The 18256-nt window shown below is 35.8% G+C and overlaps 1 protein-coding gene across 3 annotated transcripts in view; it reads left to right on the plus strand.

Annotated features, from left to right (window-relative positions):
* The first annotated feature begins 655 nt into the window (after positions 1-655).
* The window catches only part of LOC129005284 (DDB1- and CUL4-associated factor 6-like), a 56352-nt gene continuing 38751 nt past the window's right edge, over positions 656-18256 (plus strand). For 2 of the 3 annotated variants that reach the window (XM_054434129.1, XM_054434130.1), the window contains exons 1-3: positions 656-913; positions 12760-12914; positions 17392-17509. In XM_054434129.1, the coding sequence (XP_054290104.1) occupies positions 814-913; positions 12760-12914; positions 17392-17509 (373 nt within the window). In that variant the 5' untranslated portion in view covers positions 656-813. Of the gene's footprint in view, positions 914-12743; positions 12915-17391; positions 17510-18256 lie in introns of all 3 variants that reach the window. The other variant, XM_054434131.1, reaches the window with a different exon arrangement.

An 18256-nucleotide genomic window follows, 5' to 3' on the forward strand; every position in this document is an offset into this window, starting at 1 on the left:
TAACACTATCTTTCCGATATTTGGTATCGATACCATACCGCAAAACAGTATCGGAACTAAAGTATCGATACCGTCAGTATCGTACCACCCGTTCGATACCAGTGACGTCATATTCTGATCTTTGATTAAAGTTCACTCGCTCCAGTACATTACAGCCAATAAAGTTGATAACAATTTATTGAAGTAAAAGTACTATATAAAAGTATATTTGGGTGGAAAGTCTTGTTTCTTTTTTGAGTCACTGTTGCTCCAACCTTGGAAAATAACCTAACCGCTTAGAGGGCACGAGCTGGGCCGTTTCCGTTTGACTATTGACTCAGATAATATTTCCTTCCGATACTTACAATACGAATACGATACTGGCCTCTTGGTATCGATCGATACCACGTAAATATCGGAATCGGAACAGCCGATAACGATACGATACCAGCAGTATCGCATTAAAAGTATCGATACCTGCTGGTATCGATAGTATCGCAACATCCCTTACCGTACAGGCTCACGGCTCACAGGCTGAGGCTAAGGCTACATGCTACATGCTACATTCATCTTGTTGTTGTTATTCTTGTTTGCTTTGCACTTTATTTGCTTTGCACAAGTCAAGTATTTAAGTAAGTATAGTTTGCAGTGCGAGCGAGTGCAGTTTGACAGTGACAAGTCACTAGTCACTCACAACTTACGAATTACGATTTACTGTCAGTACAGTAGGGCCTACTCAGTTTTTCAGTTAGTTTTGAATAGATAATAGATTGAGTTGGATACCAACAAAAGTTAAGCTGTTACTGTTAGTTTTTGGAACACTTTCCTTTCATAATGAAAGTATCAAGTAAATATAAAAATAACATTTTTAGACACATTTGTGAACAACCTTACAATGAACGGACAAGGTTGAAGCTTTACAACAGCGCTAAAGGTAAGCTTTAATGCAATACAGTATATCTTAATTAATTTAGGGTCATTGATAAACCCTAAACGCCTAAACCCAGCACCTAACTTATGGCTACTTAGACATACCAGGCCTAACTTGTATAGACCTTACTAAGAACAAAGCATAGGGTGGGTAATAAGCAATTTGAGAAGACTGGTGTTGAGTTATTGGATTAGGTCTATTCACAGAGCAATGCTCTGTGGGCCTATTAAGTTTAAGTTAGTCAATTTTTTTGGTTGAACTCGATCAACATCAGACCCAAAGTTTGGCCAATTTGGTTCAATAGATATAGGCTACCTAGGTAAAATGTTGATGGTTGTTGATCAACTCAGTAAGGCTTGCAGGATATTATTTTTAAATAATTTATTGTCTGGAACATTATCACTCTTAACTTAGCCTATAAGTAGACCTAGCCTATAGCCTACACAAAGATTCAAAGATTTTATTAGGCCTTTAAGTTTGTACAATAGGCTACGTCAAAGTACAATAAAAATTCAATAAAACTAAATATAAAAAGGAAAACAAACCAAACAAAACTGCAAATCCAAACAGCAAACCATGCAAAGGTAAATAAAAATTAGGCATACCTTTTTTATCATCCAGGGTCCATGCACTACATGATATTTCAACCTTTTAAAGCCTCAAAATAATCGTCACATAGGAAGGATTTGTTATTAGCCAATTCTTTAACACTTTCATAAACTTCAATTTTGGCAAGTTTCTAATGGTAACAGGCAGAGCATTGAAAAATTTGAAACCTGAAACAGGGAAACACTTTTGACTTTTACTTAGCCTATTGCTAGGAGTATGTACATCATTACAAGTTCTAGTGCTATACGGATGGATGTCTCTATTGAAAATAAGATCATTTTCCATCGATTTGATAGCTTCTAAGCACTGGTAAATATATACATTGATGACACTCATGATCTGCGTATCAACAAAAAATGTTCTACAATGTGCTCTAAAAGGCAAATTACACATCATTTTTGTAGCACAAGGACCTTCTGAACCTGTGGGGAGTGACCCCAAAGCCTGGTTCCATACACAACGTGTGACTGAAAAAAAGAGAAATAAGTTATGCTAGTCTCACAAAGTCAGGAGGCAATTCAGATGTTAATTTCCTCAAAAAACAAATTACTCGGTTAAGTTTAGTACATAGGTCGTTGACATGTTCATCCCACACAAGCTCAGACATGTTCATCCCACACAAGCTCAGAGTCCAAAGTAAAGCCCAAGAGTTTGACAGAGTCACAAACAGAATTAGTTTTACTTAAGCTAAACATTATTTCTTGGGTTTTCTTGTCATTAAGAGCCAGTTTGTTCCCTGAAAACCATTCAGAAGCTATGTTAAACAATCTTTTTGCGGAGTTACTGGCAATTACAGGATCAATGTGCTTTGCAAACAAGGTTGTGTCATCAGCATAGAGCAGTACATCGTTTGAAACAGAAAAACAGAGGTCATTCATTATACTTTATACTTTATACTTTTCTTTGAAATGGCGACCATACAAATGTAGGTATTTTAAGCCAAGTATGAATGGAGATGAGTGTGGGATGAGTGGCGCGATCTTGTAGTCTTGTTAGTGACTAAGGCCGACATAATCCTTAGACACAGCTGTTAATTAATAGCCCATACAGCTAATGGCAACTAAGGGACCTACAGTTTATAGTGGAATCCGAACCACGTTTTTGCCATGGTATATACGAATTGGTCTAATTATCAGGATAGTACTGCGGATAGTCGTATTACTCACTCGTGCGGACGTTAATCCACACCAGGGAGTATCGCATCCACAGTGCATGCCTATAAATATCCACAATTCGTGACCTCCTAGTAGCTGGATTACAGGACGACGCCACGATTGAGTATTGCTATAATGAACAAAAAAGGCCCCAGTACTGAGCCCTGGGGCACCCCGTGTTTGACTGGCAGGGCGCCTGAATGAACACCTGACCAACTTACAATTTGAAATCTATCTGCAAGATATGATTTGACCACCTTGAGGGCACTCTCGCCAAACCCATATTTTTGTATTTTTTAAAGTAAAATATCATGTGGTATACAATCAAATGCTCGAGACAAATCACACAGCAAAACAGAAACAGAAGATTTGCTTTCAAATGCCTCCAGTATGGCCCTCACAAGGGAGTCAACTGCCGAAACAGTCGACAAACCCCTCCGAAAGCCATGCTGGGCAGGAACAAGGAGATAGTGCTCCTCAAAGTGGTTACTCAGCTGCTGCAACATCACAGCCTCAAACACTTTACCCAAAACAGGTATCAAAGACACTGGTCTATAACTAGAAAGATCTTTTTTGGGGCCCTTTTTATATACGGGAACAGTTCTGGATGTTTTTAGCACATCATGGTTAACACCTTGCAACAAACAACAGTTAATCAAATGAGCCAACAAAGGTGCAATCACATTTACAATTTTTTTCAAAAACTCAGTCGAAATGTCAAAGATATCCTTACTTTTTGAGGATTTGAAACGGTTTACGATTTTGTCAATATCAACAGCATTGACCATACTCCATTCATAATTTACATCTACAACAGGTATGTTATCAAGATAATCAGTATTATTTACAGGAATACCATCAACAATACTATCCACTGAGTCCAAGAAGTAGCTGTTAAAGTCATCCGCCGTGGCGAAGTCAAGGTCAGCGGCAACTCTGGTACTGGGCCTGCTCTGGTTGATCAGGTCCCAAGCTGCCTTGCATGGGTTTGCAGCAGTGGAGATCATGTCAGCCGCTGCACGCTGCTTTGCCTCGCGGAGTTGGAGTCGATACTCTCTCCTCAATTCCGAAGATATGGGATAAGATCAGGCCTATCCTTAGACATGTCAAGCACTAGCAAAATGTACCTTTTTAAACCAGCAAGCTCCTCAGAATACCAATTCTTGATCTTTCCTTTGGCACCGTCAGATACTCTATCAGTTGACTTAACTGTTTTTTGCTTTAATGGGAAGTAAAAATCAAATTTGTCCTTAAATTTAGAAAAGAAATTTGAAAATGCAGTGTTTGGTGGGAGCGCACAAACTTCATTAAACCACAGATCCATATGGTTAGCAATGTCATCACAAAATAAACCCAAGCGAACATCGTTGAACAATCTAAACTTTACAGATATCAGCTTAGGGCTTTCACAGTCTTTTTGTCCATTACAGAGCTTTAACTTTAAGAAAATGTGCTTGTGATCTGCAATTTGGTCGTTACTGACAGTTACTTCATAGTTCCACGAATCTAAGTTAGTGATGAAAGAGTCTAAAGAGGCATTCATTCTGGTTGGTTCAATAACACTACTATAGAAACCAAAACTACGCAATGTGTTCAGGAAGTCAGCGGCATCACCATTTGACTTCAGTAAATCAATGTTATGATCTGTACCTACCACAACTGACAGATTCAGAGAAATCAAATATGTCAAACAGAGTTTGAGTAACAAAAGAAAACGTTCAACAGATCCATTAGGAGACCGATACATGGCTACAACTACAAGGTCAAACTCATGCATTAAAACCGCAGCAAACTCACCTTCATACTCTTCACAGAAGTCACTTAGGTCCAAACAGGTATACCTCATATCGGATTTGACGTATATAGCCACCCCACCAGTGATTGAAACCGTATGAGCAAGGTAAACCGGTGCTTTTCTACAGAAATATGTGGCGAGATCAAGGTTAAAGATGTTGTTATAGTATTGTACCTCGTCCAAAACTAGCCAGTGTTCAGCCACACACAATACTTCTATTTTGTTTAGGTCACATAACAGTTCAAGTTCATTCAGTTTATTTCTCAAGCATTGCACATTAATGGAGCACAGGTGCAGATGGTCGGTAGATGAATCTAGGGTCAGGGTCGAGCTGAGTTTTGATGGGTTCTCGGTAAAAAAGTCTGAGATTTGACTATGGCACTTCTTTTGGGGGTCTCTACAAATTCCCTAACCAATGTTCCGACTGGCCAGAAAGTGTCACTCAAAATTAGTGTTGTTTCAGAGGGTTTTACACCAAATTTAAACGATTTGTAGGAGTTGTGTTTGGTTTTTAATTCAACGCATTCAACATCTATGCTAGCGTCCTAAGCATAACTCACAACATCATCCCTACTCACATCCGTGCAGAGTCTGGAAACAAATATCCAGCTCTTCTATTCAACAGCTCGTATCTTAAGAGAGTCTGTTTTAGTTCCTATAATCGGCGCGCTCGGTTGTTTACACAACACTCTTGCTAAGTTTTTATTTTTTCAGGAAAAGACTGAAATATTAATTTTTAGTTCAATATGTTATGTTAGACAAAGCCTATTGTAAACAGCTTAACTTAATGGCCGAAATAAATCTTGAATCTTGAGCCTAAGTTATAAGATCTAACTTAAGCTGTGTGATTGACTAAGTTTATGTGGGTTCTTAAAACCAATTAGGCCTAGATAGCTACCTACCATAGAATCCCTAATATAGGCTACTTAGGCCTACTAACTAGGCTTAACTTAGGCCTAACTTACCTATTTCGGTCTAGGCCTAATTAACTTATGTAGGCTGATAAGGGCAAGAGAATGTGCTTCAAAAATGCAACTCGTGAGATGAAGCACCTTAAGTTAATAGACCTAAGGCTGCCAGTGATGGCACTAGTCACATGGCAAAATACAAGTACGGTACGTCAGTAGGCTTATAGTCTTAACTTAATAGACCTATTAATCTAAACTTAACCCGATTACACTTAGGCTACATAGGTAGGGGTTAGACGTTTAACTTACAACTACGGTAGAATATTTCATGTCAAGACTTTGTTTGTTGGAAAGCGTTAAACCTAGGTAATTGAGAATAAGAATATTTTCCTTTTGACAATAGTAACTTGTATGCATTTGGAATCGACAGTTAAGCAAGGCAGAATGATCACAATAACTTTCAACAGTTCCAGAATAAATAAATAAGCAGGTACATAATTAACCTGGTGGGCAAGAGGATTGGTCTTAATGGCTGGATATAAGTTAGACTATCCAGGAGTCAGTCAGTTATCCAAAAGGATTAACTTATGTGGGAGGTTTATCATGGAGCCTTTTCCGATCTTTAGTTCCTTAAGGCCTCTGTCAAGATAGACAAAGACAGTCTCAATAGACTAATCCGTCATTCAACCGTACCTTTCACTAGGCCTAGTCTTAACTTATCTCTTACAGTAATGCTTTATTCCATGTGAAATGTAACTTAACTTACATGGACTGCTGCTTTGCTTTTAAGTTAACCTACTACTATTAACCCTACTGTTGATGTTATTGTACCCTACTTATATTTATTTATTTACTACCAACGGTCCAAACAAACCAATTTACCTACTATGACATTATCACAATTCATAAATCAAGAAGACTTCAACTAAGGTATTGCCAAATATGCAACTGGACTTTATATAGGCCTATCAATTATCTTGCTTTGAGACAATGTAAGGCCTAACTTAACTGAAAAAAATTGTTTTCTCTAAAAGAACTTGTGACTTATGAATTTTCAAATCAGTCCTAGAGAGACCGGAGAACTAGGGTTTTAGCCTAGTTGTGATAATAGGCTATCTTTATTCTGCTGTAGGTATCAAAGTAGCCTACTTACCTAACTTTTTATAGGCCTAGGCCTTTTAACTTATTTAATCCCCAATCCGGAGTTTGAAGCAATTTTGCATCATGTTTATAAATAGACTTTTTTAACTTGAAATCTTAAATCTTAAATCTTGAACTTAAATCTGGTCTAAACTGCAGCAATTGACTTAAATTCTCCAAAACAATAATTATACAAATATATTTACGATTTAATATACAATAATTATACGAATATTATACTAATAATTTAGTATATTGAACCGTTATTATGCGCTTAATGGTTTCAGAGAAAATTCCAAAAAAATGTAAATTTAAAATTCCCATGATATTCTTATGGAGAACAAGTAACTTTTGTAGTTTGCTTGTTTATGAACATATTTTGATGAAATTTGGAAAATATTTTTATTTCTTACTAACTAAGTATTAACATTTTATAAAAAAAAAAAAACAGTTTTACCCTCCCTGATGCAGCAAACCTAAGTACTTGTTAAACTAGTTCTATTTATATTTAGCTGTATGGGCTATTAATTAACAGCTGTGTCTAAGGAACATGTTGGCCTTAGTCACTAACAAGACTACAAGATCGCGCCACTCATCCTACACTCATCCTTCACTCATATTTGGGTTAAAATACGCACATAGTGGCGTCCCTATCTTAAATAATTGATAATTGATAAATAGGAAATAAATGTTATATTTTTAAGTAAACATTTTAGTGTAAATCCAATCAGGCAAATTGAAATTCGCTTAGTCTGCAGGTTTGCTGAGGCGGGGGTATTAGGGTAAAAAATGGGAAAACCCTATTTTTACCCCATAAAACCCCATTCCCATAGCCCGATCATGCTGGTTCGGGAACTCGTTCGAATAAATTTACAGGTTTACACGTTTGTACCAAATTTTATAAAAATTGGATCATTTTTGCTCGAGTTATCGTGCTAACAGACACACATAAATATGAATTTGAACGGATGGTGCTTTTGGCCTCTAGGGACCTCAAAACGATAAAGTAAATCGGTCCGGGGTCCAGGTCTTACCATGAGTACTACGGTAATAGCTTATTTCCCATATGGGAACTTCGCTAAATACTGTACACCAAGTTATATTATATGTTATATATATATACGTTATATTATATATATATATATATATGTGTCCGTGATTGCGATAAATTGAGTAATTTTTGTTTGATGAAATTTGGTTTGAAAGTGTAAGGCGGGATAAACTTGAAAGAGTTCGTGAACCAGCACGATCGGACGATGGGAACGGGGGTATTATGGGGTAAAAATTGGTTTTATCATTTTCCACCATCAAAACACAAAATTTCCCAATTTCTCTCTGGACTATTTTAATGAGCTTAAAAAGACAAATAATTCAGTATATTAAAGTGTTTTTGAGCAATTATTGGTTACGGAGAAAATTTAAAAATTGTAAATTTAAATTCCCATGTTATTCTTATGGAGAATATTGTAACTTGGCAAATTTATTTATTTTATACTAAGCTATTAATATTTTACAAAAAAACACACATTATTAGTCTACTTGTAGCAGCAAACCTAATTACTCGTTTAACCTAATGTTATTTAAATAGCCTATATTTAAGTGTATATAAAATCAGGCAAATGGAAATTCGCTTAGTCTGCAGGTTTGCTGCGGTGGGGGTATTTACTTAAACCCATTGTCAACTGCCTTTTAATCACTTTTATTTTTTTGTCGTGTGTCTGTGACAACTACTCAAGGGAGTGGCGGTAATCTCAACGATTGAAGGCCGGGTTGAGTTTTAATGCTTGGTTTTTTATATTTTAAATAGCCTAACAAAGTAAATCCATAACTTATCTAAACTTAGTTATGGTATATTGATACTAATCTGTTAATTATTTATACAAAAAAGGATTTGAAGTGGAAACATGTCCACCTCGTGGACAACCACGATAAAGGCCAAGGATAGCTCAGAACCATGACTCGCAAACTCTTCTAACCCGACTCACTACCCGCGTACCATGGTTCAGTGGTCCTACACGTCACATGAAATTATGACACCTCTTGTCAGCAGAACAATTAGGCCACACATTCCATGCCACAACCAAACCATCGAACACAATGTACTACCCAACAATGTATCCAATACTTTGTAACACTCAACAAAAACCCAATTAAATTACAAGATTATGCTGGCTAGTGAAGTTTCAACATACGTGCCCATTGCCCATTTGCCGAAATTAGTGGCAATGGCTGAAATTAACAAAAACTCTGTTTTAGGCTGGTTTTCAAAATATTAAAAATGTAAGTTATTCTTAATATATACCGGATCGTTACATGTCAACGTTTTACACCTATGGTTAACTGACGACATGACGTCCGACGGGCACAATATAATCTCAATTACTAGCAGACTAACAGTAAGTTGAGCCAAACAAAAAAAGGAATTTGGATTTTCATGTCTTGTAGGAATAAAAACACAGCTGACTTGCACTGTAAGGCAAAACTTAAAGTAAATTGAGGCATATCGTGCAATTTTGACTTATAAAGGTAAACTGTGTGTTATTGAGACTCGATAACGGGAAAATTGGAGTCATTGAGATTTAGTGACTGATCAAAAAGCATTGAAATTCAACTTATTAGGCTGAAATGTACCTTCGACTTATAGAGGTACTTTTAAAATTATGGTGACCTCAAGGGGATACATTATAGCGATGTTTTATCTGTATGAATTAATTTTACCACTATATGAACGAATATTTGATAATGATTTATTTACAAACGAATAAAGAAGTGTACTAAATCATAACGTAGTCAAAACTAACTATTTTGAACAAAGTAGGCCTATAGACCAAAGGCACAGCTGTGGCTAAGTCAATGCCCCAACATTATGATTAAGCGAGATATCAAGTAATTCATCAAGATTCTACTGTATTGCTGTCAAAGTGTCTTTGATTAGGTTAAACCATCGATGTATAATAATTCTACTGGATAGCGCGCTGTGGTGGTGGAAAAACGGTCCGTGCCCACCAGTCGAATTGGTGGGATACCGGTACCAAGGCGGACAGGCCGAATGAACCCCTCTTCGGAATTAGAAGATTAATTAACAAACAGAAGTGTAAAAATAGGAATAAAAATAATGAAGTTCAGCATGATAAGAAGTATGTATGTGTGGAATATTCCCATTCGTTACAGAATGTATTGGCCAAAGAATTAAAAAGACAAGGTGTAGAGTTAACTTTTAGGACAAATAACAAGACTATGAACAAACTTAATGTTACGAGAAAGGTTATTGATAAGGGTGACAGGTCAGGGGTATACAGAATTAAATGTGCTTGTTGTCCTAGTGTTTATGTAGGAAAAACGGGGCGCACTTTTAAAACTAGATATAAGGAGCATCATCCGAAACCAAAAGCTGACAAACAAAAGTCTACATTTGCCCAACATCTAATGGACAATAATCACGACCTAAATGACCTCAACACTGGCTTGGAAATCCTTCACACATGTACAAAAAGCAATAAATTGGACACCCTGGAAGAATTTGAAATTTACAAAGCACATACAAAAAATGACAATAGCGAACTTATTTTAAATGACAAACTACAATTCAAATCACATGTAATTTTCAATAGTATTTTAAGTCAGACCAAGAGGGCAAAGTACAAATGATAATGCCGCCATTGACACGACACCGCAAGAATGACTCCAGTCAGCTACTTGCTCTTGTGCGGATATGTCTAATCAACAGGCCTGTTTAGTCAAAAAACCCCGTTTATGTTTATGTATGTGTACGTCGCGTGTGACAGTTTGTGTTTTTGTATATTAACGATGCCACTAAGGCTGAACGTCTGATGATGGCATGGATATGCTGAAACGGCCGTAACAATGTTTCAACTTCTATGAGCTGATTGACGAAGATAACCTTATTTATTGATTTAGAACCCCTCTGTTTTACACAAACATACATTCACTCAACCTGCTCTGCTACACTTATTTGTTAACATAAAAATTTCAAATTGATATATTATTTTTCTGGAAAACCCACTGCTTATTACTATGTAGTTAGTTTTTACCTTAACATATTTTTTATAATTTATTTAGGCAAATTAAAACTGATGATTGTTTTTTAACACCATTAAAAACATGAAAAATGTAGTAAGCGAGGAATTTTTTTTATTTTTTGGTCAGGAAAAAAATTCCTGCAGCAAACTTTTAGATCAAAGTATGAATTTTATTTTTTATTTGAAGCTTTTTTTTATACGGAGTCTGCTTGTATAATTTTTAAGCGATTAAAAATAGGCTTAAAATCACTTGGCGCGGCATTGGCGCTAGGAGCTCGGCCGGCTCAGCATCAGTTTACGGGATCTAGATACTGCGTTTCTAGCATTTAATTATCATTTTATTACATCAAAAAAGTCATTACATTACGAAGAATGGTAACTAAATTTACAAGCGTATGTTTATGCATTTTAATGCTTACCGATAGTCTATAGTTTTAACAAAATTCTTTGAATCAAAGAATAAACGTTGGATTCCACAGTAGTATTTTATACCCGAGAAAATATTTTGTTATTATTTTACTTCAGTGAGAATAACCAATACATTTGATATATTGGTATTTAATATCATACTCATTTTATTTAGCAACATAATATGTTTTCCAAACATGTTAATCACAGCATGACAAATAAACATACACTATAAACAAAATATATATTCTTAAATGTTGCAAAGTATCTCAATAATAATTGGGCCTCACAGCAGCAAATGATGACATGCTTTTTGATAAAATAATTATCTAAATATATAAAAGGCAAAGCCCTCACTGACTGACTCACTCACTCACTCACTCACTCACTCATCACTAATTCTCTCACTTCCCATAAACCTAGGAGGCTGAAATTCAGTACACCGATTCTTTGGGCATTAAATAGGAAAACTAAGTAGTTTTTATTCTGATCGGGCTTTCGGGCTCCGCCCCAGTGGCTCTGGAGTTTCCCATGTTAACCTTATGATTTTTCATATTTAAAAGGAATTAATGAATCTTAACAGCTGTTTCAATTAAACAAGTTGGTTCTGTTCTATGATGTTCAATAGCATTAAAGTTACAAGGATTACCAACAGGGTGCAGCACTATTATTTCTTTTACATTTATGACAACAGCTAATTTGTAACCAAAAGGTGAGTGAGCATAGCGAACGAACTTCAACCTGGAGGCGAGTTAGCGTAGTGAACGAGCTAACCTGAGGCAAGTGAGCGTAGCGAACGAGCTAACCCGAAGGCAAGTGAGCGCAGCGAACGAGCTCCAACCTAAAGGTGAGTGAGCGCAGCGAACGAGCTCCAACCTAAAGGTGAGTGAGCGCAGCGAACGAGCTCCAACCTAAAGGTGAGTGAGCGTAGCGAACGAGCTCCAACGTAAAGGTGAGTGAGCGTAGCGAACGAACTTCAACCAGGACGTGATTGAGCCATGCGAACGAGATCATCTTGAAAATTAAGAAGTTAAATGGGGCAAAGCCCGCGGGTTACAGCTAGTTGTGATATATTTTGCTCTGTTTAATGTTCAAATATTATTAATCTAACTCTTTCATAACATCACTAAATTTCTTATGAGATTTACTTTTGACACATACTCTATAAAGTGTGAGCAAGTACGTAGATTAATTATATCTGCCTATAAAACCTCCTTAAGTTCGTTACTATCAATTATTTCCACAAAACTAACATAGCAATACACGGCAAGAGCGGGCGCGACGCTCGCCACTAGGGTTACTCATGCCTTTATCCCCACTCCTCGCGGACAGAGCGAGGCAGCGGCGGACCGTTTTTCGAGACCTACTTCAACCTGAGTGCGCAATCCAGGGAGTTATTATACATCGATGGGTTAAACTGTTAAAAACCTAATATATCTAGTCGAGATTTAATTAACCGTATAAAAAAAACATTAAAACACAAAATTTATTAATAAATTATAATGAATTTCTTATTCCTGACCTTTCTCTTTGTCGTAACATAGCCTATGAACTGTGAGTATACAAAAATTGTATTTATCATCTTACAGCCTTACTTTTGCATGGAATGGCTGATATAGTAAGTTACTGCCCAAGTGGTAGTGGTAAGTATAGCTTGGAAATACAAATCTTTTATAGGCTTAATCAAAATTTTCTGTTGCTATGGTCTTTGTTGAAGTTAGGTACAACAGTTTATTGAATGAAATGTGACTAAGCAACGACGGTGGTGGTGGTTCACAGCTTATTTGTGGTGTAGGAAACCTGAACTTCATACAGCGGCTAGCCTTGCGACAATCACTCCCCGTCCACAATGGTTGTGTCAACTGTATCTGCTGGAACGACACTGGGGAATACCTGCTGTCTGGTTCCGATGATCAACATCTGGTCATATCTCACGCCTACAGTTATAAGGTATTTACATTCTTTGACTATTGTTTTAAGTAGACCTCTCATCTCCATACTACAACAGCAAACCAGAACCAGTAGGCCTGACTCAAAAAATTTCTAGTCCACGGTCATTGACTAATAGTCAAAGTCAATGGGTGCACGGTGTAGCTCTGCAGGCCTAATTCATGAGTGCTATAGATATACAGGGTGGGGCAGGGAAGTATCATTAATTTTGAAGGTACATTAAAAGACAAACCAAAAATGTTAGAACCAAACTTTATATTGGGATTTAAAGGGGACATCTGGGATTTTATTTTAATATAACTTTACTTGGTTTTAAACAGCATATCCTGCGAGTGGTGTCCCTAATCGTAAATGCTGTATTCTGGTTCTGGAGTTCATCATAACTCTGTAAAGCATTTGTTGGGGAATGTGGCCAACTTCAAGGAGAATTGCATCCTTCAACGCATCTAGGGTCCCCTCGTGAACTAGGCCTACCCTAAGCTTAGCATCATTCCAAAAGAGCATATTCTGATTATTTACCGCTCTAGAAAATGGAAGTGTGCCTCGCCACTAAACAAAACCCGAGAAAAATGAGGCAGTCCGGTTGTGTGAGATCATGAGTAACTACCATCTTGTATGGATGGAGGTGTAGGTCCTCATGGAGAATACGAGGCACAGTACGATTAGACAATGCCAGCGCGGATGCATGCTTACAAGCAGAACGTTGAGGAGACTGCAAAATCGATCTTCTGACAAGGTCAATGTTTTCAGTTCAGACAGTTCTTTGAGCTCCAAATATCCTTCGCAATACACCACCACTTACACAGAAGTCCTTCGCCCACACTAAAATGTAACAGATTTGCTGCAGGCCATCCGATAACAAGTTCACAGCGCACGCTAGCTGCACAGCAACAATAGAAATAGACTGATTTTTGAAAAAAATACATTTTGAGTGCAAAAGCACTTTGCTCACTCGAACAAGCCATGTCTACAACTAAAAGTGATATTCTAAAAAAAAATCCCAGAGCAACAGCGTAATTTGAGCCTAATCCCATTCCTTCAACACACCCCCACTACTCACAGTGCAATCTTAAAAGTAGGGATAATTCCCTGCCCCACCCTGTACTTTTAATTTTATCATTGTTCTTACACAAGGTGAGTAGGTAATCTCGACGATACTAACATAAAAAGGAATTTACTTACTAAGGTAGTAGGTACCTATTTACTTTTCAGTTGAAATATTTATACTTAACTTAATCCAAACTTAGTCCCGAGACTCCTTTATGACAAAAGCTCGCTTCCTTAGTCCTACAGACGTCCTTCTGAAGTGACAATTTATCTTAGTATAATGCCGCTGATAGTACGAAATCAAATATCTTTGTTTGTGTTACGTTTGTTAAGCTCTGTTAATTATGTTGTTTTTTTTTTTTTGTAAGCCTATGACATTAAGTCTTTTGCAAGCTTTAATAATATTGTACTTGTAAAAAAATAGTCAGCACCATTTTGTTTACTACATTTTGCACCACAGACTTAGGTAAGGAAGCCTAAATAATTAAATTTTCAACAATTTATTACTTACCATGCTTATTAGAAATTAGACAATAATAGGTATGCTTTAAAATCGGTTCTAATTATTAATATTTTTTGTAAAATCTTTTTGTAGTCCTTTCCTCTAAGATTTCACAAATTGATGATAACGCAAGCCTACTTTTAATGATACATCCCCTACTTTTATAAAAACTGTCGAAGATTTCTGTGTGATTTTGCCTTAGGGCAACACAATGACTGCATAGTTAAGATAGAAACCAGAGGATTGTATACAGTATTTGTTAAAATCGAGGAGCCAAAATTCCCATAGTGGATCCTTATTTTTATTTATCATTATTGTATACATTTGATTAATTTAGTGCAGCAATTGTATAAATTTATTAAAATCTTATTTATTAACTTAATTATTTTGTATAAATAGAAATAAGTGTAACATCAACATGTTTGATTTGTTTGTGCTTCAATATTGAGACATTGACAAAAGTTAATAAAACATACTATCCCTTGAATTCTGGATGGATGTAAATGTACAGGTTTACCGATTAGATAGGCTATATTTTTTAGGTGATAGCCTGTGAGAGTTAGTTAGCATGTATATTTCTAGTTTCACTGTTACACATTATCTGTATAGCTTTAACACAATCATTTGGCTGTGGATGTTTGATCAATCAAGTAAACAGAACTGTTGACAGTATTATACACTCAACAGAAATTTGGGGTTGGGATATTTATAAACTTTGCGGAAGGCTGCTGCTGCCTTGGCCCAGTACTGCACGCTTCAATCTGAAACATCAACAGTTAGTTAAACTACCTGTCTTGTCTTTTGGTGATTTTTTTTCTCAATTCTTACAACCTTCACAAATTTACTTAAGTATTTGTGGAAGAGATTAAACACACACAAATAGATCAAATTAAAAATCCAAATTTGAGGTTTTAAATTAATTTTTACAATAGTCCAGATTGCTAATTAAGTTTTTTAGTATTTACTTTATAGGTTTACTTTGTGATCTACATTAATCATGGGAAATGTGTTCTCAATCATGTACTTTTAAATCATTGTCATGAAAAAGTAAGAACACATTATTGAGACAGCCTTTTTCTCAATTTAATGTTGCTAAAGAACCTACAAAAAGCTTTTAAATGATTTTTTTAAATTAACTTATTATCAAAAGATCCTTCATTCACAGGAATATCTACGAATGTGAGACCGATCAATACAGTTCATAACTCAGTATACCAATAATACTGCTTATGTCATATATTTTACATAAAATATAAATATTAAAAATTATTAGTTTTTGTTTTCTGAGCCGTTAAGGTTTTTCTACCCGACCGATTTTCATAATTTTGGTCTTAAATTAAAGGTATGCACATACAGATTTGCCATGAAGCATCGACATTCATTTCTCTAAAGTATAGTTCGAGTTATGCAGAAAAGAAACTTCCTCCCTGTACATTTATTATGGGAATTAAGTTTGGGTTTTTTCTTTTCCAAGTTCGTTTGGCTCTTCTACCCAACCAATTTTCATAATTTTGGCCATAATTAAAGGTATGCACGTCCAGATTTTCCATCAAGCATCATCATTCATTTATCTACTGTATTTCTCAACCAAAAAAATATAAATTTGAATTTTTTAAAATTCTTACTTTATTTAAAGATGTATTTCACCAGTTCTAACTACATTATCCTATACAGGGTTGGGCAAATGTGTGGATACCCCTAGTAAACTTTTAATGGGTGACACCAGGAAATCTAAACTCTACATACCTTCATATAAAATAAAACTGCACTTTTTGGACGGTATCCCAATTTTTCCCGGGACCCCAAAATGGGGTATTTTTGGGGGTAGCTCCAAAATTTTAAATGTAAAGCCCCATAGATTAACCCAGTACGACATGGCGGTCATTTTAAATTTTCATCAGCCTAAGAGAAACTTTTAATGAGGTTAAATTGTACGATGAATTTCCAAATGACCGCCATGTCGTACTGGGTTGAGATAGAGACCTCTGGTTTTCGCTGATATTCTTCTTTAATAAAGGCCTTTAAAATGAGGTGTCACTCTATGGGGCTTTACATTTAAAATTTTGGAGCTACCCCCAAAATACCCCATTTTGGGGTCCCGGGGAAAACTGGGATACCGTCCAAAAAGTGCAGTTTTATTTTTTATGAAGGTATGTGGAGTTTAGATTTCCTGGTGTCAAACATTAAAAAGTTAACTAGGGGTATCCACACATTTGTCCAACCCTGTATGTTTTGACCTAAGAACCTTCAGTGAAATACCAGCTTTCATTTGATCTATTGATTATTAAGATCGGACGTACCTGAAGCACGCTGCTGAATCACGAATCATCAATAATTATAATTATTTTAGGACTTATCTGCAATCAATGATACGGAACTCCATTTTTATTTGAGTTATTTTATATGTCTTAGTCATAAAATACTCCTAAAAATAACGGCTTTCATTTGAGATATTGATAGTTTAAGTCAGTCAAGTTCAAGATGCTTTATTACTCAATCAAAAAACATATTTTATTACCATTATTGTGAACTTTATTTTGACACAAGCAACGCCGGGTGTACCGGGTGTTTCTGCTAGTAGCCTAATTTATGAAAACTAGCTATTGCAGTTAGGAATATAAAAATTAATCTCTATCATATGGACAAGATTCTATAAATTTTGCAGAGTTTCTCTTTGAAATCATTTACATTCTTTACTGTACGTAAACTTTTATGTAGTGGTACTGATAATATGGCCCATGGTGAAACGAAACTAAACTATAGTTTGGGTTTTCATAAAGTTTTTTTTGTGTCTTACTTCACAATATGGGAATGGTTCATTAGATCAAAATTTTATTCTTATTAGTGTTTTATGATGATTTACCTGATCAAACTTGAATTCCAAACATCTAAAATGTACATTGATCAAATTTTTTATTTGTGTTCCAGATGTTAACAGATTACAAAACTAGCCATAGAGCAAATATATTCAGTGCCAAGTTTCTACCATGTAGTGGAGATAAAAATATAGTTTCTTGTTCTGGAGACGGCATGATATTGTTTACAGGTAATGTTAATTAGCTATCTACAAAAATACAGTGTATTTAGGTAGGCTAAACTCGGATTTTTGTAAAATAATTGGATTAGATTTGATTAAATCTACAAAATAAAGAAAACAATTAATATATAGATAACCTACGTAGACCTACTTTTTTTAAACAAAGGGTAAGTACTAACTTCACACTCTTGTGTTGATGGCAGCTATTCAACCATTTCATTCTTTACTAAATCTAATTTTAGTGCTTTTTTACTACATATTTAGCAAAGCTGCACATTATTCTGGTTAATCACCAATTACCACTCAAATATATTTTTCCTACAGTCACCTGACAAAGTTGGCTTCCTTGTACTGTTTATAGTACAGAAAGCTGCTAATTGCTGCATGTTTATACTTTGTCGTACGGTTTATACTTTGGCGCACATCAGGATTCCAACGAAACAACACAAAACAGCGTGGTTCTATTATGCACTTAATCCGTGTACGCTTGGAAATAGGTTGGCAACACTAAAAAGATAATAATACTACCTACAGAGCAGCTGATTGACCATTTAAGCTGTTACTATTTAACCTGTCATTTCGTGCTTATAGTTTCAGTATTTCTGAACTTTCTGGACTTTTCTTTTAAACGTTTTTAAAACATTCCTACGATCTTAATAAACAAGAAAATACCTTTAAAGCATTTTTTTAGACGCGGAAACCCCTTCAAATTACAAAAACATAAGGAACTATTTTCTCAAGTCGCGGAGCATATTG

The sequence above is a fragment of the Macrosteles quadrilineatus genome, unplaced genomic scaffold (assembly GCF_028750875.1).
Source record: "Macrosteles quadrilineatus isolate MER2022 unplaced genomic scaffold, UCM_ALF_1.0 Scaffold_19__1_contigs__length_3004403, whole genome shotgun sequence".
Lineage (NCBI taxonomy): Eukaryota > Metazoa > Arthropoda > Insecta > Hemiptera > Cicadellidae > Macrosteles > Macrosteles quadrilineatus.